The sequence below is a fragment of the Callorhinchus milii genome, unplaced genomic scaffold, assembly GCF_018977255.1.
Source record: "Callorhinchus milii isolate IMCB2004 unplaced genomic scaffold, IMCB_Cmil_1.0 Scaffold169, whole genome shotgun sequence".
In the NCBI taxonomy this organism is placed as follows: Eukaryota; Metazoa; Chordata; class Chondrichthyes; order Chimaeriformes; family Callorhinchidae; genus Callorhinchus; species Callorhinchus milii.
In genome coordinates this window covers 64058-89667 of record NW_024704910.1, presented here as the reverse complement: position 1 = coordinate 89667, position 25610 = coordinate 64058, and the positions used below count along the sequence as shown (strand labels likewise).

Below are 25610 nucleotides of genomic sequence, written 5' to 3'. Positions count from 1 at the left end.
TTGAACATGCAGACGATGGTTTACATCCTGGTTTGTTTCCCCCTTATATCATTTCCGCGGAATTTGAGGAAGTTGAATCTAACATCTGATTCAACGTGTTCATTACCGTGTACTCCATCGTGCCTTTGGGCTTCTGGAAGGACATTCTTCTTTCTTTTCGCTCGCCTGACTTCTTCTGGCCTGTGTCTGCAACCCCCACAAAAGACGAGCGATAAGGGGGGGGGAGGGAAATGTAATATTATGTTTAATTAGACGCAATACACAAACACAATCAATTCCATCAGTAAATTTCTCCCATTGTGTACTACAAGGATTATATATATATAACAAATGGGGAATTTAGGATCTTTTGATTATTTTGCCAGGGGGAAAGTGTGGGGAATACGAGATGGCCCATTCAATTGTTGATGCGGGGATACCTGCATAAGAATAATTACTGGACAAATGGCAATCAAGGCTACAATCATAGCAGCTTAAAATTAGATATTTTACAGTGAGAGGGGTGTGCCCCACATGCATCTGCTCGTTGTTCCAGGATTAGAATAGCGTGCTCAGTGGTTTATTTCAGAATTCCACGATTTACAATGCTTATTTGTCTTTGTATTTATACTGATGCATTGCAGAACACTGTGTGCCTGCACAAGTTATAAGCATCTCAAATTACCCGTTAAAGACGGGGGATGGAGCATAAACGATGTTAGTCCAATATACAATGAACCTGGCAAACCTGAGTCCATTTTCTCAGCCACAAAGATTTTGTCATCAATTGCTAGTGTCATCTTAAGCAGTCACGAGCACACCTTTCACCAACGTCCGTCAACCGGCATGGTGAAGTATGGTCAAACAACCCCCAAGACCGATACGGCGTGGTGAAGCCTCCATCCAACAGTATATTGACAGATTGCGATTATCATTTATTTGGATTTGAAATACGGTATAAGCGTACATGAACAAGCTCATATATAAGGACTTTAATCATTCAGAAAATAAAACCCACCTTATTTAAAAGTGGAAGACTGAATAGAAGAAACTAAAGTCTTTAGTTCTTGCGAGATAGATTTGGCAGAAAGTTTTCGCAGGGTTCTTTAGTCAGCAGCACTATAATCTTGAGCAATCGTTTTGTGCGTTAAAAAATAATTACATGCTCAATATAGCAGAGGGTTTATTTATTAGCGACGTACAGTGGCTAATATATGTGTAACAGCCCACGTGCAATTAAAGCTTGCTTTGGGTCAAACAAATGTTGTGGTAAAACAACGGCAATGATGAGGCGATGAGGCGATGAGTCAGTATAAATTATCTTATAGCGTCACAATAAATAAAAAAAACTCCCAATGGACTGTCTGCTGGCCAAATTGTATTAATGTAATCACGCTGTTAAAATGTAAATATTATTCAGCAGTGGCAGCGTCTTCTTGCTGGGTGTTAAGGCCATTAAAATAAGTCATCAGTGCTGGGCATCTTAAGAGGATGAAGGGGCCTGAAAAGTTCACGTGAACATAGGCGAATATAAAAATGCTTAAACAAGACAGCTTTTATATAGATTGATAAAAGCTCCTTTGGAAATATAAAAGTGTGTTTGTTTACCCAGGAGAGCTGCAGTGAGTCTCAAAACTTTGTCAGAAGGGCCCTGCCAGATTTATATATACCGAGGGGCATCGTTGTAATCCAAAATATAATTCCGAATGAGTAATTTGTGGGTAATGTTTCAGCATTTGGATGTTTGGCTAATACCAGTTACGGTGTATGTTTCTTTTGGCCATGGGAAGAAATCAGAGAACTCGGATATAGAAAATCCACAGTGCAGCATCTGAGTCGGCAATCAAAACCCTTCTCGCTGTATTTTGAACTTCTTTCGTCCCCTACACAGCCAACCGTGCTAAACGGAGGTGCTGTCGGGCACGAGTGTTACCACTGCACTACCTTTCCGCCCAAAGGGAATTGATAACTAACTGCAACATTGCATGATTGCAGATTCATAGCGATGTGACCAGAGGTTAAATGACAAAAGCAATGGCTGCATTCATTCTGGTTTAGCTCTTGGTAAAGACATTTCACCGACGAGCTAACATATCAGACACTTCATCTCGTGCCATAGACTTATCACTGTACACATTGGAGGCTGGGGTATCAACCACACACTTAATTTGGCCAAAAGACATTACGAGCGGCGATTCAAAGGGATCAACATATCTGGCCATATGCCGGAAAGTCCACTCAGTGGAAAGCCAAGAAGGCAATGATTATCACAGAGGGGAACAGGTGGGAAAGTGAGATACATTGCAAGCACAGGTTACCGGGTGGCATTATCAGCATACGGAGACTTGAAATGGATGGTTAAAAAAGACTGACAATGACACGCGCGAGCCCTGCAGACTCGCTGGCTCTGCAGACTCGCTGGCTCTGCCTCCATTAGGTTGAGTGACAACACATGACTCACGATCATATCAAGAAAACAGGAAATTTGTGCATGATGAAGGGCACTGTAGCCTTACTCAATCACTCTTTTGCTTCGACCTTGCACACTACTTTAATCTACCAGACATTGCACTGACATGTTATTACAAACATAAAGATTTTTGTCAATCATAAAATACAACTGTTTCAATAAAAAATGTTTCTACAACTATTTAGATTACCATATACACATGCTGAGATAACTGTTGAAAGCAAAGTACATCCTGCTCATTGAATGTTAACAATGCTGCTACTGTATGCAGACATACATTTCATGCCAATAATGGTAGCAAAGTGATTAGCTTCTCCATCATAAACTGCAGCACATGCCTGGCAGTAATTGCCAAGATAAAGTTGCAAGCTAACTGGTTTTACGATGTGGTTGGAGCCAGTTCACGTGCTGTAACCATCACAAAATCATAAACGTCACCTGTGCACACTGTGAACCATGATGGAGTCTGCAAATGTTGTAGTTTTAAATGAATATGTACATGAGAGTGGTGGTTCAGTTGGTAGGACACTGCACAATGAAGCCACTTACCCAAGTTCAATTCCTAACATCATTGCCAAGTGATATATGAACCAACCATCTGCAATTGTGGTAGGTTATGATAAAACAACTTTTTATTTTACCAGGTAATGCCTATTGAGCTCTATAGCTCTTTTTCAGAAGCGATCTGGTCATAAATGATAGCCCAATAAAGTGGCTTAACATGTGTAAATTTATAGTAGGCAAATACTCTAAGACGCATGACGTTGAATCTAAATGTGGAGGGGAAACTGGAGGACCTGGAGAAAAATCCACACGAAAATGGGGAGAGACACACGCAAACTCCAAATATACAGGCATCAAGGTCGGGATCGGACCCACAACCTCCTGCATACCAGGCGAGGTAGTTAACATCTCGACACCATGCCAGGGTATAGCAACGCTTTTCTCAAGCAATTGATTGACAAAAGGTTATACATTATTCATCAATATTACAATTAATATATAACCAAACATGACGCATGTACTTGGCCAGAAACACTCCTGCCTAAAGTTATACTTAACATCATGGAACATTTTTTGTGGTTGCGGTCATATTATTTCTTCTGAAAGTTATAAAACATTTAACACTTGTCTACCTTACAGCAAACAGCTCTATGCTAAGTCCTTTGTTTGCATCCGTCAGAAGTTTGGAGACCCGAAAAAATTAAATATGACAATTAATTTGGTGTTTAAAAATGATGTGAACGAAGCTGTTTGCTCATCCAGTGCGGCACAAGCAAACGGTACGAAACACATCAAACATTAATCATATCAAGGTGCAGCAAATTATCCTGTGCTATGCACACACCATGTTAGACTGCAATTTCAGATGCTGTACGTTTTTTTATTGCATCAACTACAAATGACAACGCTTGTATAACATTGATTATTTTGGATATTAACATTTTGACTAGTCTTAGGTTTTCACTGAGCAGTCCCAAAAATATGAGACAATTTTGCTGAACAACGAATATAATTTTATCAACGTATTTTAGAATTGTCATAAAAGGCATCACACGATGGTTAGTTAACTCAACACGTTCAATAACTACGTATAATAACAAAATATATATACATTTGTTCATGAGATATAGTATTTGATACAAATTTGAACAAATGGTGTTCTTTAAATAGGCCATTGCCCAAAACGTTAGACTTTTGTTAATTTGCTTTTGCAAGAGTGTTAATAACACACATGGCACTTTTATGTTTTTTACAAATTCAGTAGGTTTATACATTTCAATTGACCTTCTGGGGTAATTCACTATATAAATACGTAATATTTTGTACGCATTTATAGAGACCAATTTACATGCTAGCCAATGTTTTTGTTGTTGTAACATTTTGACCAAAACATTCATGTGTCTACTAACAATAATGAGCACATGGCCAAGATATGCTTAGGCTATTTTGTCAACATTTGAATCTCGTCTCTATCAAACTGGTTTACACCAGTACGCATTCAGAAATACAAATTTGTATGAACTTGTCATTTGCAAGAGAATACACCAAAGTTCGTGAAAACATTTTCACGTAACAGTCAGCCCTTGCATCAGATATTGGAACAGTAGTTTGATGAGTTCACAGCAACTGGTGGGATTTGGTAGAATCTAGCACAAACATCAATGTGCCTCAAGATGTGTCAAGACGCAAGGCATTAAGAGAAAATGTAATTGCAATTACATCCGACTTGAAAAGCTTACACGCACTCGTCTGACCTGTGACATTCAACAAATCATGTTTCCACACATCAACTCAAGCGAGGATGGGTGCAAGCACCTATTCAGTAATTCTTAAAATTCACAAGCGAAGCACGCATGTGTGTCCACCCACCCATTGAGGAAATATACGCAGCTTATAAGCAGAGTAGATCTCTATTTGACATTCTACCAAATATTAACTTTACAACCCCACTCGTGTTGGGGGAGTGCGGGGCGAAATGTCAACTACCTCGCCTGATATACAGAAGGTCATAGGTTCGAGCCCGACCCTGACACCTGTATTTTTGGTCTTTACATGTTACTCCCCGTGGTCGCGTTAATTTATCTCCGGGTCCTCCGTTTTTTCCCTCCACATTCAGAAACAAGCGTTTTAGAGTATCTGGCCGCTATAAATTTCCATACGATGAGCCTCTTCGTTGAGCTATAATTATTGGCCAGGTCGCTTATGAAAAAATAGCTAAACATCTCTGTGGGCCTTGCCTGGTAAAATAAAGCATAAAAAACACATTTACCTTCAGGCGAGTCATAATCATATTTGAGAGGTCCATAATGATACTGCCGGATACCGGGTTGAAGTTCGACCACAGTGGCACGGGGGGCTAACTGCAGAGACGCCTGCTCCTGGGTGCAAACGCCATCGTGCCCCTTTGCCCCAGCGCAGCTTTCCTCCTCCACGATCGGCTCCAATTCATCTCTCTTGCTGCTGCTGCTGAACAACGCGGCGAGCGGAATCCACGAAGTGAGCGTGGCACGGGGCGAGTCTGGAGGCTTTGGCGAATCCGTGGAGCTGGGGGACTCGTCTGTGCCTTGTCCCCTGCTTGGTCCACGTCGATGAATTCAACCTCAGAGTTTTGAAAAAACTCGGCGGTGCTTCTGATGACCGCGTTCAGAAAGTGTTCCATGACGAGCTGAGCTACGTCCGTTCCCGGCTGTCGCCTGCAAAAACTATTCCCACAGGTGTACCGGTGGCAAGTAATATAAACGTCAGACAGGCGCTGCAAGTGTGGGCATGGTTTATAGTGGCTCTCGCCTTGTGGGAGTGAGATAACAAACTTCGCTCAGCCTCGGACTAACGTGGAGTTGTAAACATCACGTGCACACCACTTCCTTCAACAAAAAACCCGCACTGTATCCAGCCACTGTACTCTTTGTGCAGAGGGGTGTGGGTTGAGACCTGTCAGTATGCCAATATATCAATGTGTGTAAGATAATTTGCCAGCACTTCCACTTACACGCTATACACTGATATGTAGACAGGCATATAAAAAGTGCAAATATTGTCAAGATACTGCATTCCTGAAATTAAACTGCATGCCCAAGAGCAGAGACAGTGGTGAAGCTATTTCCATCAAGGACAACTTGAGCTATCACCACATTAGTAAATGTGCTATTATATCTCGGCCACCATAATTCATACACCAAATGAAAACGCAGCAGCCAATATGCCCTCCATCCCAAATCCCATCAGCCACACGGCCTTCTGAAAGTGCATAATTTCAACAGCATTGGTTCAATACAAGCAAACTGGAGACCAGATTCGACAGTGTCATCAGCCGTCAAACTTTCTTGAACCAATGGTGGTAGAATGATGTACCCCCAGAAGGCCGTGTGACTGATGGGATGTGTAAAGACTACTTTATTCCCATGTGTAGGGACAGACACGGGATGGTGAACTGTCTGCTTATAGATTTTGTTGTGCACCTCCGATTAGCACGGTTGGCTGCATACGGTGCAAAAGAAGTTCAACATACATACGTTACTTATATCATCTACAATGACACGAATTAAATAAGGGACTTGACTCTCTCACCCTCAGACCTGCTACTGCGAGATGCAACTATTTCCATGTTCAGCATTTAGAAAATAAATGTTTGTTTACAACAGAAACCCACACGTCCTTTGGATGTGACCGTCTGCCCGTCCCTCACAGCCAGCCAGCAAAACTTGAATTCATACACAGCCCTGTCCCTCTCCACCATTCTCTTGTCTTCTTAGATCATTTTCTCGTTTCGTCTCTGTTAATATTTCTCTATTCCGGCCCCTTTTTTAAATCCTTTATATTAAGTTCGCTTGCTTGCGTGCTTGCTTGCTTGCTTACGACCGTGCAAACCTTTCGGTCGTTTTTTAACCCACTTCCCGTGATCCAATCGAGCTGACATTTTGCACACAGACTCGTTGTGCGTGACAATTAATGTTCGTGAAAATGTTTTCCTAAATTTTACACTGTTTAGGGAAAACAAATTAAATATTTAATTACCAATTGTTTAATACTGCAGACAATCATCTGACCCATAGGTGGCAGCCATCTCAAGCCAGAGGACGAGAGGACTCTAGCCGCCACGCATATAAAGGATTTACAGTGAAAAACTTTGTTTTACGGGTTAATTTCTTTACTTCTCCCCTCCCTCTATATTCCTCTTCCCGCTCCACTGTATCTCACCCACTTCCCTCACCCTATCTCTCTCCCTGTATCGTACTCACCTCTCACCCTCGCTCTCCTTATTCCCACCTCTCCCTTTGCCATCGCAAACCTCCGTTGCCTCTTTAGAATTCTCCCTCCCACTTGCCCTCACTCTCCTCTTTCTATTTTGCACTCTTCTGCCTTGAATGCCGTTTCACTCTCCCCCCCCTGCCCTCTCCTCCCTATCTCTTCCTTCCTCCTCTGTCTCACTTCTTCAAATATCTACTCTTTCACTCTGCCTCAATTGCGCGGGATCCATGGAGGGGATGGAGAGTTGGGGGGGGGCGACGTGATGTCTGCACAATGCACGTGCAACTTGCTCACCAGCCAGGATTCCAGGCATAAATCCAGCCAGCAAAACTTGTGTTCTAATATAGTGTGATGATGTATATATAATATTACGGCACATGTAAATATACACAATGTATCTCCACTAAGTGAATTGTAATGCACACCCATCTCATGTATAAATATGCACGTAAATATAAACATGATTAGCTTAGAGAGCAATATTAATACAAACGATTAACTACTTCAAGGTTATTGTGAACGATTATTTGTGTTGAGAGCTGAATCGGAATTTTATTCAAATACAGGGAGTTTTGTGAATTTTTCTTTCAATGTTAACAACTTCGACTTGACTATTCCATAAAAAAAATATACACACATATATCAGAGTGCGTGAATGCACTTTTTTTTTATCAACTCTCAGTCTGTGTTATTGTTCAAGACCAGACTTTGAAAAGTAAGCATGGCATACGTCACCGATACAATATAAAAGTAGGTGTTAGTAAAGTAAAACTTTTCTCGTTAAGAAGCATAGACCATCACGCAAACTCTGGTCATCCTTGCAGTGAATTTGGCTTACCATCGAACAAAGACGGTCACTGCATCGCACACTTTAAGATGCGGTTCTGCGGCTGTCTGGAACACTCATCCTTCCAATATTAGGAAGCGCTTTTAAATCGAGATTGAAAACCAATTTCTTTAGAACAGCTTTTTGTGTTTAGTTTGTTGTCCTTCGTGCGCACCTCCGATTAGCGCGGCTGGCTACTTACAGTGCAAAAGTTCGACATGCGTACGAAACTCATTCCTGAATACATTTCAGGTTTTTACACTGCCGCTTCTACGTCTCTCTTTTACTAAAAGCAGTGATTATACACGTAACAACAAAACAGAATAGGACTTTCAATTAAAGTGAGATACAACCCTTTGAACTTAGAGAAAGCAGTTCCAATCTTCTCTACACGGCATAAGGATATAGGCATAACAAGATGATTCACTTACCCGTGATGTTAAAATACAGACAAGGTTATTTGACAAAGTGACATGACACTATCATATGGCAGACTACCTTGCTCAATTTATCATGCATCACATGCTAACATGAACATTTAATTAAAAAACACAGTAATCTCAAACTTCGATTTGAAACACATTGGTGTTGGAACCATGGGATAATAAACCTGATGAATCATGAACAAGCACCATATTCAAACATCGTGTTGCCAACAGCAGCACTTTTTAAACACATTTAAACAGTCATTAAAATAAATAAAACATTTTACACTAAATGTTAGTAAATGTGAAAACTAAATTCGAGTGAGAGACTGAACCGACCTGGTCTGTAGGATTCTGCTGCTCAACCGTGTCCAACAAAACCAAACGCAGTTCCACGCATCCTGTTCTGCCCAGCTGAGAGTGGTTGAACCTGCGAGAAGCAGCCAATGTGCTGATATAAGGCCCTAATTCTTTCAAAGTTGCAATGTCACGTCCAGTGTCCTGCCGGGGATGCAATATGTTACGAAGTCCTCAAGCCACGCTAAATGATAATGTGGCCAGCCTACAATCTGCCACGTAAATATTCTTCAAAATCCATAACTTGCCTTTTTAAAATTCCGAAGTATCCAATGGCCCCAAAAACCCAGGCAACTCTAAGCTTCCAATATCCAACTATCAAAATGACAGGATTGACATGGCCAGATAGCTCAGGACAATGAGTCAGCCCTGCTGAGTACTTGGGTTTGAATCCAGGTCTCAGCCACCCATAATGAATCCAGGTTGTCAGCAATGACTCCATAAAAACCCAAGACATGAAATTTGGAATAAATTCTAGCTCTGAGAATTAAAAATATATTGGCTGAACTGTAGTGCAACAGTGGGCTCAGTGCATGGATACACAAAGGTAATTTGAAGGGATCTCACAGCAGTATTGTGATATTACGTTCTGTGGTTCCTTCATTAACACTGTTGGTTGCTTTTCTCTGACACAGTTTGAAATATATACATTGTCTCATGCCATTATGGTGATAATACAGATTATTGACATACGTTCGTAACATGATTTTTGACAGTATTTACATTTTTTAAGCATTATCAGTTACCCAGTTTGCAGTAAGTTCTGGCGTGTGTTTAATGTAAATAAGTTTACGTTTTTTCTCAGTAGTTTGCACATTCCCTCCCTGCAATCTCCTGTAACTGCCGCCACTGTTGATGGTCTAAGTCTGTGGTCGTCCTTGTAAGAGAGCTGCTTAGCTCAAAAAATTCTTTAAACTACAATTTTTATTTTACCAAATAAGACCCACTGAGCTATACAGAAGTGACCTGGCCACAAATTATAGCTCAACCAAGTGGCTTATCATGTGGAAATGTATTGTGGGCAAATACTGTAAAAACGCATGTTTCTAAATGTGCACCTCATCAGCTCAAGTAATCCGAGCTCGAGCACAAATGGAACGAAATTTGGATAAATTAAAACATTACAGAAATTCCCATTCAGCTTATGCAGCTTTGCTAATGAGGAATGGCAAAGCAAGTACATTACATGTGTAGTTGGTCAACAAAACGATTCACCGTGATAGATCAGGTGACCAAAATCCAACAGCAATTATGGTTTATTTGTTAAACATTTGCACGCACTTTGCATGTAAGAAAAGCACCGACTTTGAAAGCTGAGCAGAGTTGAGTCTGGACAGTGAGTGGATGACCACCACGCATACAGGTATAGAGGTGTTGTGGGCAACAGAAGGAAAAGAGTATGGACACATGTCTTGTTGCTCTGCTCTGCCCCCTACCTTCACCAATCCTCATTGACCAGATTGGTGAAGTATGGTCAAATAACCCTCATTACTTGTACGGCATGGGGTCTTCATCCAGCCATTGAACAGCCTGTAACAGACTGTTGGAGCAAGTGCTGCTAGCGAGCACCTATGAAGGCAAGAACGGCACACGAGGGGGTGGGTGGTCAGCACCACGCTCGGCCGCCTTTGTCTCCCCAGTGGCGATGTTTACACATCGCACCAGGTACTCATTTGAGGCTGAGTCGACCTAGGAGAGGCCCAGGACCAGTTCAGATAAATGTCACTGATTGTGGCCATGAGCGGGAATCAAACTCGGGTCGCCAGGTTCGTAGCGCAGCGTGCTAACCGCTACACTACCACTCCCCACTAAGTGGGCAATACACATAGAAGCACAGGATTAATGAATAGTTGTCATAGTAATGTTATTTTTCACTACAGTATTTAGTTTATATTATGATGATTTTAGTTTATCAGAATTTTCTTGTTTACCCCGAAAAGCTTGTGTCTCGTGACTCTTTCAAAGAGGGCCCTGCCAAGTTTTGCCGTCGGATGCCATGATTGCTATGAATATTTCCAACGCTTAATTTGTAGATAATGTTTCAAAACTAGACCATGACCCCAGCACACAATGTCCTCCTGGAGAACAATTGTAAATAAATATTCCGTTCCTCAATTAAATCGCAACTCTTCGCGAATGATGACACACCACGGAGGAACACATTGTTGCATGCCGATTTATAAACCTCGCGTATAAGATTTAGATAGACTCAAACATAAAATATACTTCTTTTCTTGTAAATAAAACCACTTCTCCAATTTATATAAAAACAGAGTAAATCATTTTTTTATCTCCCTTTACTTCCCTGTTCTTGAAATATGTGTATACTTGTGAGAGTAGGGTATAGTGGTTCGCACAGTGCGCTATGAATCTTGAAAATAGAGTTCGATCGTGAGCCACAGATTACACCTTAGCGAGTGATATCTCAGAAACAAGTTAAAAGTGTTTTAATGTTTTTTTCAGGGACCCGTATTGGTTGAGAGGGAAGGATACGTTGGTTCTGCTCAGGGTACGTCTCAACCCAGTAATACATATGGTTTGGTGCTTGGCATCGGTCTGCAAATGTCAGGTTGCAAATGGGGGCATTCAACTGTATTTAATGAGAATGTTACCCAAGTTCTGGCCCACACTGGATACTCTACAGCCTTCTTGCATCAACACCATGGCTGTTAGCCCAAACAGTAGATATATGTTCCCACTGCAGAAAATGTCGTCTGGTTAAAACTACCCTTGCGTCTGCTAATTTTCAAACCTAAGATTTCCCCTGCGGGGGGTTTAATTTCTTATGAGAAAATTTCGCGTATAGAGCGCACTCGGAACTTTACAATCTTTAATACTAACGATGATGTTAATACAACATGATTTGAACATTCAAATTGTATCGATTTTCAATTTATATAAAGTGTAGAATAGGATATTCTTTGGGTCTTTCGGTAAAGTCACATAGATAGGTAAAAAAACCTATCTACGTAACTTTAGCAAAAGACCCAAAGAATATCCTATTTTACACTTTATATAAGTTGAAAATCCTTACCATTTGAATATGAATTCCTGCAGTCACGAAAGCTTTAAGTCAAGATGTAAAATAGGAGAATTGCAAATAGTGTTGTGTTAACATAATACATTTAAACAATCAGAAAATAAAGAAATGATGCATAAACGTGGGCAGGATTCCAATCGCAGCAAAAATGCTCATGCCTACGAGTCAAATATTTCACATTGTAAAAAACAGTCATGCCTCTTCGAGCTTAGTGCAAGATGCACGGATGTTGAGGTCACGGTCCATCGGCTTCGACTTGACTTTGGACAGCCACTCTCCTGCAGGCACCGAGCCAAGAGGATGCAGGTGGTGTGGCCAATTGCACCACCTGTTATGATATTTAATGCCGATAGCCCAGTGCTCCTCAACGGGTTATTTTTAATATTATTCCAAAACTGGCACTGCTGGGAACCACACACCAAGTAAAACGTAATTCGAAAAAATAAAATCCCAATGGACATTTTGAGATCTGCGCAGAGGTCATTGATAATAAATATTAATTTTCAGCATCATGGGTTGAACATGGGCTAGGATCCAACAACACCGTAAATATATCATGATGCTTCGATCGCAACACAAGCGGTCGTTCTCAGGCGGAAAAAATAATCCAGCAGTAGAACTGCTGAACCAGGAAAACACAGCGAGAGAGCTGCTACAACAAGAGGTTATGTATGTTGGCCAAGGGCAAGCAAGCGGGATCCGAGCCAGAAAGGAGTCCCATCCCCGCACGCAAGCACATCAGTTGTGTTAATGGGGGAGATTAGGGAGAGAGAGAGATTAAAAATGAAAAATAAGGGTCGTGACATCTCAAAATCAAATGCACATGATTTATAATTATATGGTAATGAGTCCTGCATTTTAAACGCCCCCCCCCCCCCACCATGCCAATGTCATAATCGACAAATCAACATATGCTTAACCTTAACTGTACATTAGCCCCCTTTGGCACATTTTTGGCTGTCTCCACTCGGGTATTCAAAGAATCGGTGCTAATTTTACCAGTGCCAGAGAAAGGAGCCAGGGCATGACTATGATACCACAGCACTGGGGCACAATTGCCTCCAAATGTCATGGTTATCACGTGATATTTAACAGCTTAAGGCAGCCTGTGCTAAAGGAAAGGCTAAAGGTTCCCTCTTAACAATAATACATGTTTATACTTGCATGCAGGGTTGCTACTGCAGTGTAATGCTTAGCACACAGCAGTTGCAATAATGGGGAAAATGTATGAAATACATCTGTCTATCTAATAGTGTCAATGGATAAACCACAGTTAGTCGATAGGCAGGTCGCGTGTGGCGGGGTAATATGTGGGAAACTCCTTACCTCTTCCAACAACGTCTGGTCAGTGTGGAAGAGCAGGCAAAGGTACCTCCTAGAGCTCCCTCTACTGGAGGCCCTTCTGCCGGCAGTGGCGTGAGAAAGCAAATTGCAGGGCTGCACCTTTACCGCATCACCCTTTCTTTTTAGGTGCGTTGTAATTCTTTAGGTTTTATTTAATTCCTGACGCAATTGAGTTCCTCTCGGGGAGAAAAACGGCAGGTAATGTGAATCCAGTAACACGTGTATGATCGTGTGTGGAGCACAACTCGATTCCCGGGTGCTTTAGTAAACAATCCCCCCCTCCACTCCCTCGAGCTGACAGCAACAGCAAGATCTTCTAACGTCAGGACAGGTTCCAGTGCTGCTGTTGACACTTTTTAAAGCCAACTTTGCAAATGGTGTTTACCAGACCCTACCCCGATTGCTTGCAACAAACGTCGAGCACATGTAGTTACAGTGGGCACGTTAAGTCAACCTTATATGTCCGTAACATAAGCCGCCGACGAACACCACTCGCGTGAATTTGACTCTTTATCACACCGTTTGAACGCATGCCATGCACCACTTAAATGTAATACGATTACACGTGTATACAGGAGCACATACTGCCGGACAAGCATGCCACTTGCATGAATGTGCCACATTTTAATATTCCAGATGAACTGTTTTTGTCATTGGAGTAAAAATTTTGGAAAATAACGTAATGTCCTCGATATTGCACTGCATAACAAGTCAAATGCTTTATTGTTTTAATAGACGGTGCAAATGAACCAAGACAGCATCGCAGAATGTACAGCACCGTGACTTACACTTTAAAGCAAAAAAAAAATAGATATGGAGACACTGCATGACATACGTAATTCTTTGCCAGATTGCATAGGCAAGCAGCAGTCAGCTGGATCACCCAATGTATTTGCAATGCTATTTTGAGAACAGAAGTGAGAAAGAGGGCGAACCTAACAGGTTGTTTGAGAGCAAAGGAGGTGGGTGACATGGCATGGCTGGCATTTAGGCTTGACATCAGAGGAACTGGCAGAAGGATGACACCACAAAGTAGGCTACAACAGGGCACAGTTGTTCCACTGATTTGCTAAGGTTTGCATAAAGACTAGGCATGTGATGATGTATCGATGTATCGACTAAAACGTATTATTTTGCTCATGGTCTACGTATCAAATCGCACAAGAACACATTCATTGCATAAGGCCTGGAAGGAATCAACTTCCCTGTGATTCAATGAATCATTCGATTTTTTAAATCAAATCCCTTTTTCCTATTAGTCAATACCAGTTATATTTCCACTTATCATTTATGAATATTTAATTTGTCACGCCACTGCTAATAACCAAAATTAATAACATCATGGGATCTCCTTTGCCAGTACCAAAATATGATAATAGGGTTTTCCTATAAAAATAGGGTTTTCCTATTAAAACCTATTTTCATATGTTGGTACTGGCAAAGAGATCCCATGATGTAATGCTCACCCCGAGCTCTCATTACTCTGATAGTGCATTGTCTTTGAGCTGTACGCCTTTTGGCGTCCTCTGGTCTAACACCGTTTGAGACGAGGCTCAAAAGAAAGCTGTCTCTGGTGTGGACCAATCAGTTTCAAGGACAATGCATGAATTATCAGAGTATGTTTTTTTTTGCATTTTGACCGCAAGCATTGTGGTTAATGCAGACGTGATTCCTTGTAAAAGGTTTCAGTTTGGTGTTTTAACATCTTAAGACCTGTTTTGTTGCCAGAAAAAAGGGGAAAACCCTATTATCAAAATTAATAACTCATTCCCCTTGGATTTTTTTTCTTCCAAAAATTTCCACTGCACGTGGACTTACAATATTTGGTCAGGATTGAGAGGCGAGTATGACCCTCATGTCGTCCTCATCTGTATCTCATGTGTACATTATTGAACTGTATGTCTTTTGTGCACTGGTGCATTTTTTTGTCCTATCTTGTACCACCTCCACTTCTATGATTTGTAACTTTGATCCTTTGATCCTTACATGTGTATCGATAGTTCAATGTTAATGTGCCATTTTATTGAGCGATTGTGTTATCTTGGTGTGGTCTGGGACTGTTTTGTTGTTGTATTTGCTGCCTTGTCCAAGCTTGATGAATTAGATTTACAATCATTGAATGATTTATTATTTATTTATATGAAACGACTTGCTTACCTTTTTCTACATTTTGCTCTCCTATCGTGGTTTTTGTGTATTGTTTGATGTGAAAAGAGCTTCATAGCTCATCGGATTCCTCCAGTCTAACTAAAGATTCTGATGCTGTATAATAGTCAACGTTTATGGTCATGGCCCTTCTTCATAGCACACAAATAGAGGTCAGAGAAAGTGGATAAAATTAACACGAAGGCTTTCGCGACCAATATCATCCATAAGAGGTTTTTTGGGTTAGATCGCGTAAATTGATGGGCCCGCATAATGCATATGCATAATATACGTTGACTTAAGAGCACAGAAGCATGGTCACCACATCTACCCCTCTAAATAAGGAACGAAACAGGTGGACTTCTCCACAAATCTGGCTGTTGCCTGATGAAGCTAGTTGTAATTACTGGCGAAACGTCGTACTCAGATTGTAAATTTTGTGGCTTGGCTCTCCAACACACCGGTGTCCTGTACTAGTGACGAATTGGTATATTCTGTTTACGTAACAAACCTTACTAATTGGCTGTGTCGGGTGGTGGCGGGTTTAACGACACATTTATATATTTAAGCGATCTAACCCAAAAAACCTCTATCAGAGTGGATAAGAGTTGGAGACTTCACATTTACAATCTATTTACTACAATTTGTATTTTACCCAGGTAAGGTCGACTGCGCTATGTAGCTCTTTTTCAGAAGCAACCTGGCCACAAATGATTGTCCAATTAAGTGGCTTATCATGTGGACATGTATATCAGCCAAATACTCTAAACACGTGTTTATAAAGATGGAGGAAAAAAACTGGAAGACCTGGAGAAAAGGCCACGTGACCACAGGGAAAACATGCAAAACTCCAAATATACAGGTGTCATGGTCAGGATCGACCCCACGACCTCCAGTATACCAGTTGAGGTAGTTAACATTTTGCTACTGTGGTGCCAATACATTTTTGGATTAGCAATTTGATGCATGCATGGTTTTGATCATTAATTGATTTTCAAAAATACTTCGTTCTGGCTCCAGGATACATTACATATAATTGTTCTAAATGGCGGTAGTCAAGTGGTCCCAGAAATAAAAGTGGAAGTCCCGGTGGTCCGAATGAAAGTTCTGGTGGTCACGGTGCCAGTTGTTATTGTTCTTGCCGTAATGTCAGTGGTTCTAGTGGTGCGAGTGATAAACTCGCTGGGTCCTGGTAGTCCCAGTGGTAGTCCTGGAGGTTTCAGTGATAGGCCCAGTGGCCACGGTGGTAGTCCAGTTGGTTGACCCCAATACCAGCTGGCCAGTAGCAACCAGAACCTCTTTGGGAATTTATTACGTGGGATTAGAACATCGGTTGCTTTTGCAAATCCACTATTTCATCTAGGTCCCATGGGGCCTCCCATTTTTCTGAATGCCAGACTAGAATCAGGGTGGAATCGTGCGATTTCTGTGGACTGGATATCGATTATTTTTTTCATGGTGATTCTGATTGATACCAGTTGGCTGTAATCGTATGGCAGATGCCTATCGAACACGTTTTAATGACAATTGATAGAGACCACAATTATCTCAATGCCACACAGCCCGGCCATCCCTCAATTTTTGCCGATCCACGATTAATTAAGAGTCGTATTATATTCTAAGGTTAGAATCGTGATTCCAGGCAAGGCACCAAAAGCATACAATCTCGTTTTGTAGAATCAGCTAATGTGTGTACATTGTTTATGTGCATGAAACAATGTTGCATTTGTGTGTATGTATGTTGTACTAACCAGCTGTGCTAATCAGGAGGTGTGGGAAAAGGTCAACAAGCTAAATTTGTATGCTCATTGCTCATGCAGTGACAGAGGCAAACAACTTAGTTTGTGCATGTCTTATGCCTTGATATAAAGTCAATTCCACACAGAGAGAAACAAAGCTTCTTTAAACGAGCAGTCTGCCATGTGTCAGGGCACATTCAGCAGACTCAGTCGTGCAGAAACCAGCCTCCTTTACACAGTCTAAATAATGCAACGTTAAATTTCGATTGAAAGCTTTCGTGACTGCAGGATTCATATTCTTGGTTTTTTCTGTAAAGTCACGTAGAAGGGAAATAATAAAATAATGAAAATAAAACAATAAAATTCTCACGACGTTTATTATTATTTCCCTTCTGCGTGACTTTACCGAAAGAACTAAGAAAATAAAAATGCAACGTTACTTAAAGAGGATGCCAACAAATGTATAATGTACAGCGGCATGTACAATTTTGAATGTTTATTTTAATTTTCTTTAAGCGCTGCTACCACCTACTGGTAGGCACCTCATCAGGAGTCAATTTGCCTCTCGCAGAGATGTCGGAGGTGCAAAGCTGACCAGGCTAATCCAAAGTGCTTACTTATAGAGAGTGTTACATTTTAACTGCCACTTACACACTCAAAATATCAAGTTATTGGTTTTAGGTAATTGGTTTTGCCACAAGGATCAATATGGAACATGCTGAGCACATGAAAACGAAGAACAGCTGCAGGCCCCCAAAGACGTGTCTTGAGATGAACTTGCAGATACTGATTCAGTGGTGCACTCAATGGGCTCTAGTTGCTCGGATTAAGGCTTTTACTTGAAAGCACATCTGCATGGAGGAATAAAGCTGGAATCGCAGAGAAATAATGGATGACAGTGAAAAAAGAGAAATTAACTTTGGCCCATGGAGATATTTACAATGTGGAAAAGCAATTCTCAGATTGATTAATTGTCTATGGATTGCAAGTCATTTAAATAAGAACTTACGTCATGTAAGAAAGCACATATTGCACGAATATTTAGATGCCCTGTTTCAATGAAAAGGGGACATTTGCAGATACTGTGTTATGAAAAGCAATGCACTGTATTTGGCTCCAAGGTACAGAAGTGGCACTGACTCGTATGGGACTCCCAAAGAGAATTCCAGCTGGAAGGTCAGAGGGCCTTGCGAATCTTGTCAGACTCTGGGTCTCAAGCACACATTCAATCTCATATTCCAAAATAACAAGGTTCCAAATTGTCCTTTATCTACAAAGGTAGACTTTGATATTTAAATATAAATGTATTGCATTCGGTAATTGTTTCTTTGAAGTTAAATACAAAGCAAATGTGTGCTATATAAATGTTTACATATCATCACATTAAAACGTATGCTCGTGTAAAATATTTAACGGAACACCCAAGTGATTAATCAAACAACTTGAAAACAATTTAAATGAAAAAAAATATGTTCATTATCAAGTACCGAGGTCTCAAGTTGAAATAGGTATGAGTTCAATGTGGTCTGTTTCAGGAATGTACTCTATGCCAAGGTTACAGCGAACTGCACAAACAGTTCTTTTTTATTAGGAAAGTGTGTTTGTGCATTATGAAACAGCGGGATTTTTGTCTTCTTGTCATCTTTGTTCCATGAAGATGCGAGCACATCGATTGCACTCACAGTAACTCGAACTGACACTCGCACACATCTCTGCAAGAGCAAACGGTCAGGGTACCAGCCTTATTTGATTGGAGAATGGCAGACACTATCCCATACAGTTCAACACAACGGTTGAGTGATCTATCCGCAACAGCGAGCAGTTTACCATTCAATATCAAAACATGGCTAAATGGATAGAGCCGTTTTCAAAGTCATTGTATTTAATAATGCTCATAACAACACAACCATACGTGTGTAACATAATTACAAACTGCAATAGGCACAAACATGCAGAAAAGCACAATGCAACATTATCCAGGATACGCCTTTGTGGCTGACCATCCACTTTTGTCCGTGTGCATGCTTGGTAAAGATCCGAGTCCTTTGACATGCACACGAATCCTGAATTGCATGCAAACATGGAGCCAATCGCTCGCTGCATGGAAATACTGTTAAACGTGCAATAGAGAGAGAGAGGGTCGGCTACTGGATATGTTGATAGCCTGCCAAAACATACTCAAAGCTATCCGATTTACAGCTTAGCACACATTCGTTCAGGCAGTGCTATGTAATCAGCATGACTTAAAGTTCAAACGTTTTGGAAAGCTCCGTGGAATATATTAATGTATAGGTAAAATGTTGCTCCATCACATTGCTTTCGTTATACATACATTTAAATGAAAAGAAACAACGTCTGTACGTCATAATAAGTTACCCAAATGTTAGTTAACCACGTTTTTTTTATCACAGCAATTTTTTACTTATAAACTTATACTTGGATAGTTAAAAATTATAGACATATACTCATCCTCCAAACATATTGTATTTAATTTTATGAATTCCAATATAATAATTTCAGAACAGGACACACGAATATGATCCCCGCAACATAGAACATGCATGTGGACTGTGTCAAAAAAACTAACCGGACCTTTAAGGAATGATCATGGTGCAGGGAGGCCTTTATCTAGCAGTGGATAGATGATAATCAGCTAATGATGGTGTTATTGAATAACCACTATCCCACTATATGCCTTCTCTGCTGATATGTCCGTAATTCCTACTCACTCGTAACTCCAAACAAATTTCCCAACGCGAATAATGTTGGCTGGAGTTGAAGCATGAACTGGTGTAACACTTTCCGTTGCCATAATAAACAAGCGAATATTGTGAGTGAAGCTGTCTTTACACCAGCAGAGGATAAACTCCCCTCTCACATCTTGCTGCTATTTTACTGTGCAGTTGAGTAAGGGTGCCAATATACAGTATTTTATCATGTGATGCATTGCCATCTAGTGGAAAAATCTCGGAAACATAGAGCACTTAAGTGGCAGGGTGATGCACAAATTAGATTCCAAAGGAGCACCAACACGTTGCAGAATTTTGTGAAGTCTCCTAAACACACTGACATAGCCTTTTATACATAAAAAACAATTGCTTGAAAAAATGACTACACTAAGATGACATTCACTCTGCATACTCGTACAACAATGGTCTCTATACTGCAGTGTGCCATTTGTTTATCGCCGATTAGTGTAACTGTCATGCTATTAAAAAAAAAACACTGTTAATCAGGATGTGCATTACCCTCAACAATACTCGAGAATCTACATCTTGCTGAATATCACTAGACTTGTTATTGGTCTCAGGAAATGAACTGTAAGCTTCCTCGCTATTAATCATGAAACGAATAGTAAAATGCATCATTAAAATGTTCCCAGATTTGTCCTACTTGTGGTGTTAATTGAACACTATAAAACGGAGACATTCTATCAGGTATATGAACAGTTCTTTGGTCATCGTGGGATGTCCAGCGACTTTTTGTCCGGTCTTTTTGGCTTCACCTGGCACTTTTTGCACTTACTGACATTCTCACATTTTAAAACACCTCTTGGATGACTGCCATTTTAAAAAGATATATAAATTGAATATCCTTACCATTGTCACACCATAATACACGCCAAAAGGATTTTTTACAGTTATATTAATTGCAAGCTCGCTCGTCTCTGCAGCATGTGAGCATATATTCACTACCAAAATCAAAAATAATATAGGTTCAAAATTTCCATTGCTAAACAATTTCCAGTCCTTGTTTTTTTAGATTGTTCCGCTTAACAATGACGTTGCAGCGTTATGCTATTTCAACGTTTAGTAATTTGCAATGCATTAATTCAAATGATTTTTTGAGTAAAGCTCGCCCTCGATAAAGAGGACATCGCAATACTTTACAGTATGAATTAAACGAAGGTTGTCCTACCTATAAAATCAAGACAGAGAAAAAAAATCTCAAAATGAGGACACACACAAGGAAAAGCTAAAGAGAAAAAATAATTCTTGCAGAGTTTTCTGAACCGTTCGGCGCTCGGGCAAATCTAAGAGAGTTCTAGAACTTAGGCGCCACACTCGAGAATGCCCTACCGTCCAGCGTAGAATGCTAAATTGTAGGCTGAGATAGCAGGTCCTGGCCTGAGGAGCGCAAGGTATAAATATCTAACAGACGTCTGGGGGGGGGGGCAGACGGGTATGCAGGTACTGAGAATCAAGGCCGTTTTGAGCTTTGTAATATTTCCAGACAGTAATTATATTTAAGCAAAAGTCACTACTTGATTTGGAGAGGTAACTCAAGCACACTAAATGTAATTTGTAATAATGTTTTGCATTGTTATCACAGTCTCTGCAATAATAATCTAAATACTTTCTTAACAGATTGGAAGTGCTTATACAATGGGCAGATGCCACCTTAATTGAAAATTATTGGCATGGCAGAAATAAATAACAGCATTCAACCACTCTTTAGGAAGCATTTTCTTTTTCAAAACGCCCTGACAGAATGCATACACAATGCCCATCTACTATGTATGAGGCCAATTACTTACTAGATTTGCACTTTTTAAATATAGTAAATGCTATCGAGCAATTAATTACAACATGTGCCAATTTATTTGCATGACCTGCAAGATGCAATATATGGGCAAAATAAAGAGTTTACTTCAGTGGCTCAGAATAAATAAATCTTTGTTAGCTTTCATTTGTACACAACGAACCACAATATAACCATTACAGTGAGAAAGCATGTGATGGGATTTCAACATTTAGTACAATTCGTTAAAATAAAACTCGAAGATGTATGTTTGAATACCTAATAAATAAATAACAATCATAAATACAGTAGAACAACACGTGACAACCAAAATAGAGTTGGTACTTTCTTAAATCAGTTGGAGCGTTCCCTCATTCCCCAGCAATTTGACAAATTGTCACGAGTCCGGATTGCAATTCACTAAGACAGTGCGATTCAACGCTACGGTCAATGGTAACACCTCGAGCAACTCCAGGGACAACATGAACCGATTATATAAACGCATATGAATGGAAATACATCGATTCATGCACATGCAATTCGATGCATGTATCGCAAGCTTACACATCAATAATAAATCGGTGGTTTGTTATGGACCATTCCACCTCTGTTGCTGAAACATTTGTAGTTGCTTTTGCAACTGCACATGCTACTGTTGGGAACGGATATTGTATTCTGAACAGACATGGCAAAGTGCACGCACAGAGTTAGAGGAGACGTGCTGCATTGCTTGGTCTCGAAGCGTTGAAAAGCTTCCTGAAAAACTGTTACAAAGGAAAGGTGGCACTCGCTTGTAAATCTGTTTGTCCTCCATCGATGCTATGCCCTGCCTCAGCCATAAAGCGTTTGGGCCAGCGATTTTCAATCTAGCAGGCAGCTGTGTGGCACAAAACGACCTATCAAGGGATGCGCTTGCAGATATAATGATACTCGAATAATATCTAGAGTAAAATCTATATCGCAAAAATAATCTTTCAAATTATTTGGTATTGGCCAAACATCTCAATTCTGGAAAAAAATGCATGGCAGCATGACTGTAAAAACAGAGCTCTCCTGAAAAAGTTGCGACTCTCTAAGTCTTTCCGTTGGTAAACACGAATAATAAGGTTTCATTCTTTTTGTAACCATCCAGAAATGGGTACATCTGTTAAATTGGTCTAAGCATTGAAGGTAAAGTTGAAACAGGGAAGACCTAAGTAAGACACATTTAGTGGAATAAATAGCATTGCAAAATTGAAAGTTTTAAATTACATGTCTCCTTTCGCACGTCAGCAGCAATGGGTGAGGAGCAAACGACAATTTTTCAAGTCAAATAGACCAAAACAGGAACATGTTCTTAATAGAGTGGATAGGTAACCGTTTTAATTGGAAGTGACAAAGGAGACCGCATATGGATGACAAATCTGAGACATCAGTCACCCTTGGGAAATGCATGTAAAAAACACTGCTACAATGAATGACATTGTTTGCACAACTCGGTCATAAATCAAAGCAATAATAATAGCAACTTGTGGAGACCTTTACCACAGTGGCGTAGCTTGTTTGGCATGGGGCCCGGGTGTAAGGAAATTATATTATTGATAAAAGAGAAGGCCATATGTCCAGGTGTCATGGCCCATATTTGCCAAATTTGATCAATCACTTGCAAATTACTCAATTGGAAATAAATCCTGGTGCCGCACAGGGACAGCTTACCACTCGGTCCCCTTGGCTAGATTTTTAGCAGGGCCTTGAAATGGTTGAAAAGAGATGTTTTGGAAGGAGGTTCAAGTTGCAAGATGTGCAATTATAGTGCCCTATAATTATAGTGTCCAATTTCCTCCTCCCCCCCCCACCCCCTTTGTAGCTCAGCACCTGGGTTCCTGTGACCCGTGGGCATCGTCGTCGTTGCACCATCTGCGTACTCAACAGCGACGCCAAAGCTACACCCAAAAAGCAAGCTCAGCATCGACGATTGTGGTGATGACCGCATTGTCGAATATGTACATATGTATGTTGATCTTCTTTCGCCCCATACCAAGCCAACCGTGCTAATCGGAGGTGTGGAATATGATGGCGTTGACGATTTTTTATGAAAATGACGTGATAAAAAAATTAACCCGTAAAAACAAAGTTTTTCACTATAAATCCTTTATATGTGTGGCATCGGTTTTATTTTATTATTCATTTCTGTTTTTCTTGAGTAAGAGTTTCATTTTTATCACATTAGTATTTTAAATTAAATATGAAAAAAAATTCCCAAAAAAAGTGGAAAATTTTGGGAAAAAAATTTCACGAAAATAAATTGTCACGCACAACGAGTCTGTGTGCAAAATGTCAGCTCGATTGGATCACGGGAAGTGGGTTAAAAAACGACCGAAAGATTGGCACGGTCGTAAGCGCGCAAGCAAGCAAGCAAGTGAACTTAATATAAAGGATTTAAAAACAACGCACTCTTTACAAGAATCACACTGTCAAAATCACTCAATATTGAACCCACGCCTCCCACGCAGTACAAGGACGTAACTTGCAGCAGGAGACCGACCAGTGGCAGCTGTCCACTTGAGGTACAAGGTGAAAGCAGCACCAGACAGCAAATGAGCATTAAGCTGCAAGTAAGTGGCGATGTTGCTATGTGGCTTCCCAACTAAGTATTTTGAGTACTTTAGCATGCTCTGATGCCGCGACACAGTGGCCCTAAATTTCGATTTAAAGCTTTCGTGACTGCAGGGATTCATCTTCTTGGTTCTTTCGGTAAAGTCACGTAGACGGCTGCTTGCGTTGTAGCCAAAACGTCGTGAGAATTATTTTATTATGTTTTATTATTTTATTACTTCCCTTCTACGTGACAGTGGCCCTACTCTATAAAAAATACGTTACGGAATCTTGAAAACTATCACTCGTGATACAATCGCAGTATTAAGCAGTACAACCACTGCAATAGAACCGCGAACCTCTGCAACAAGCGTGCTACCGCTGGGCCACATCATCAGCCCCCCCCCCACTTCCTCATCACTGGTTTTACCAGCACGGTTTACAACTCAAATTTTTTTTAATTTTACCAGGTAAAGTCCACTGAACTATATAGCTCTTTTTTCAGAAGCGACCTGGCCATAAATGAAAGCTCAAGAAAAGTGGCTCCTCATCATGTGGGAACTTATAGCAGCCAAATACTCTAAACGCATGTTGATTCTAAATGTGGACAGAAAAACTGGAGGACTTGGAGGTAAAATCTACACGACCACAGGGAGAACATGCAAACTCCAAATATACAGGCGCCGGGATCAAACCCACAACCTCCTGTATCCCGGGCGAGGTAGTGAACATCTAGCCACCACGGCACAATTTGGCACATGCAGATGGGCAGCATATGTATGTAGAACTGCTTTCGCACCGTACGTAGCCAACCGTGCAAGTCGGAGGTGCGGCGTACCGATGGTGTAGAAGCGACGCAGCTCGGCTCTGCGGAAGGAGCGCTTCTGCGAGTTGGCCGTGTTGTTCTGCTCCTCCTCCGCAGCAGAGCCCTGCCTGGGCTTGGCGGCGCTAGGAACCGGGGGTGCCACGCTGCCGCTAGCTGACGAGGTGGAGGGTAGGCGGGCCGGTGGGGGAGCCAGAGCGGCCTGCTGGGTTCAGCACGGCGGGGTTGGTGAAGGCCTGCATGGTCGCGTCCAGAGACTGGGACTTCTTCTTGAGCCTGCCGACAGAGCATTGGCCAATAGAGCCGGTAAGCAAAAACAACATGATTAATTTACAGATTGTTTGATATATGTGGTAAAAAAAAAAGGCCAACTCAATCGTGCTACTTAATGCTGCTATTATGCACCCATCACTGAAGTGTGGTAAAAAAACTAATTAACTACTCAGCCAAAGAACATATAGCCTACACTAGCCAGAAATAATACAGCTGCCTCAGTAGCTTCTTTAAAATGGCATAATGATTATATTTAATAAGGTCAATCAGCATGAATCACTTTCATGTACGATATTTTTATATTAATTTTTTTACCAATTGCAAGACCTTGAGTCCTATCTA

General features: G+C 40.8%; 1 protein-coding gene across 1 annotated transcript in view; it reads right to left on the bottom strand.

Moving 5' to 3' along the window:
• The window catches only part of LOC121851864 (oxidation resistance protein 1-like), a gene marked incomplete at its 3' end in the record, with an annotated part of 40543 nt that extends 15460 nt beyond the window's left edge, over positions 1–25083 (bottom strand). The window contains 2 exon segments of the mRNA XM_042345954.1: positions 107–186; positions 25011–25083. Of these exon segments, the coding sequence (XP_042201888.1) occupies positions 107–145 (39 nt within the window).
• Positions 25084–25610: the final 527 nt, after the last annotated feature.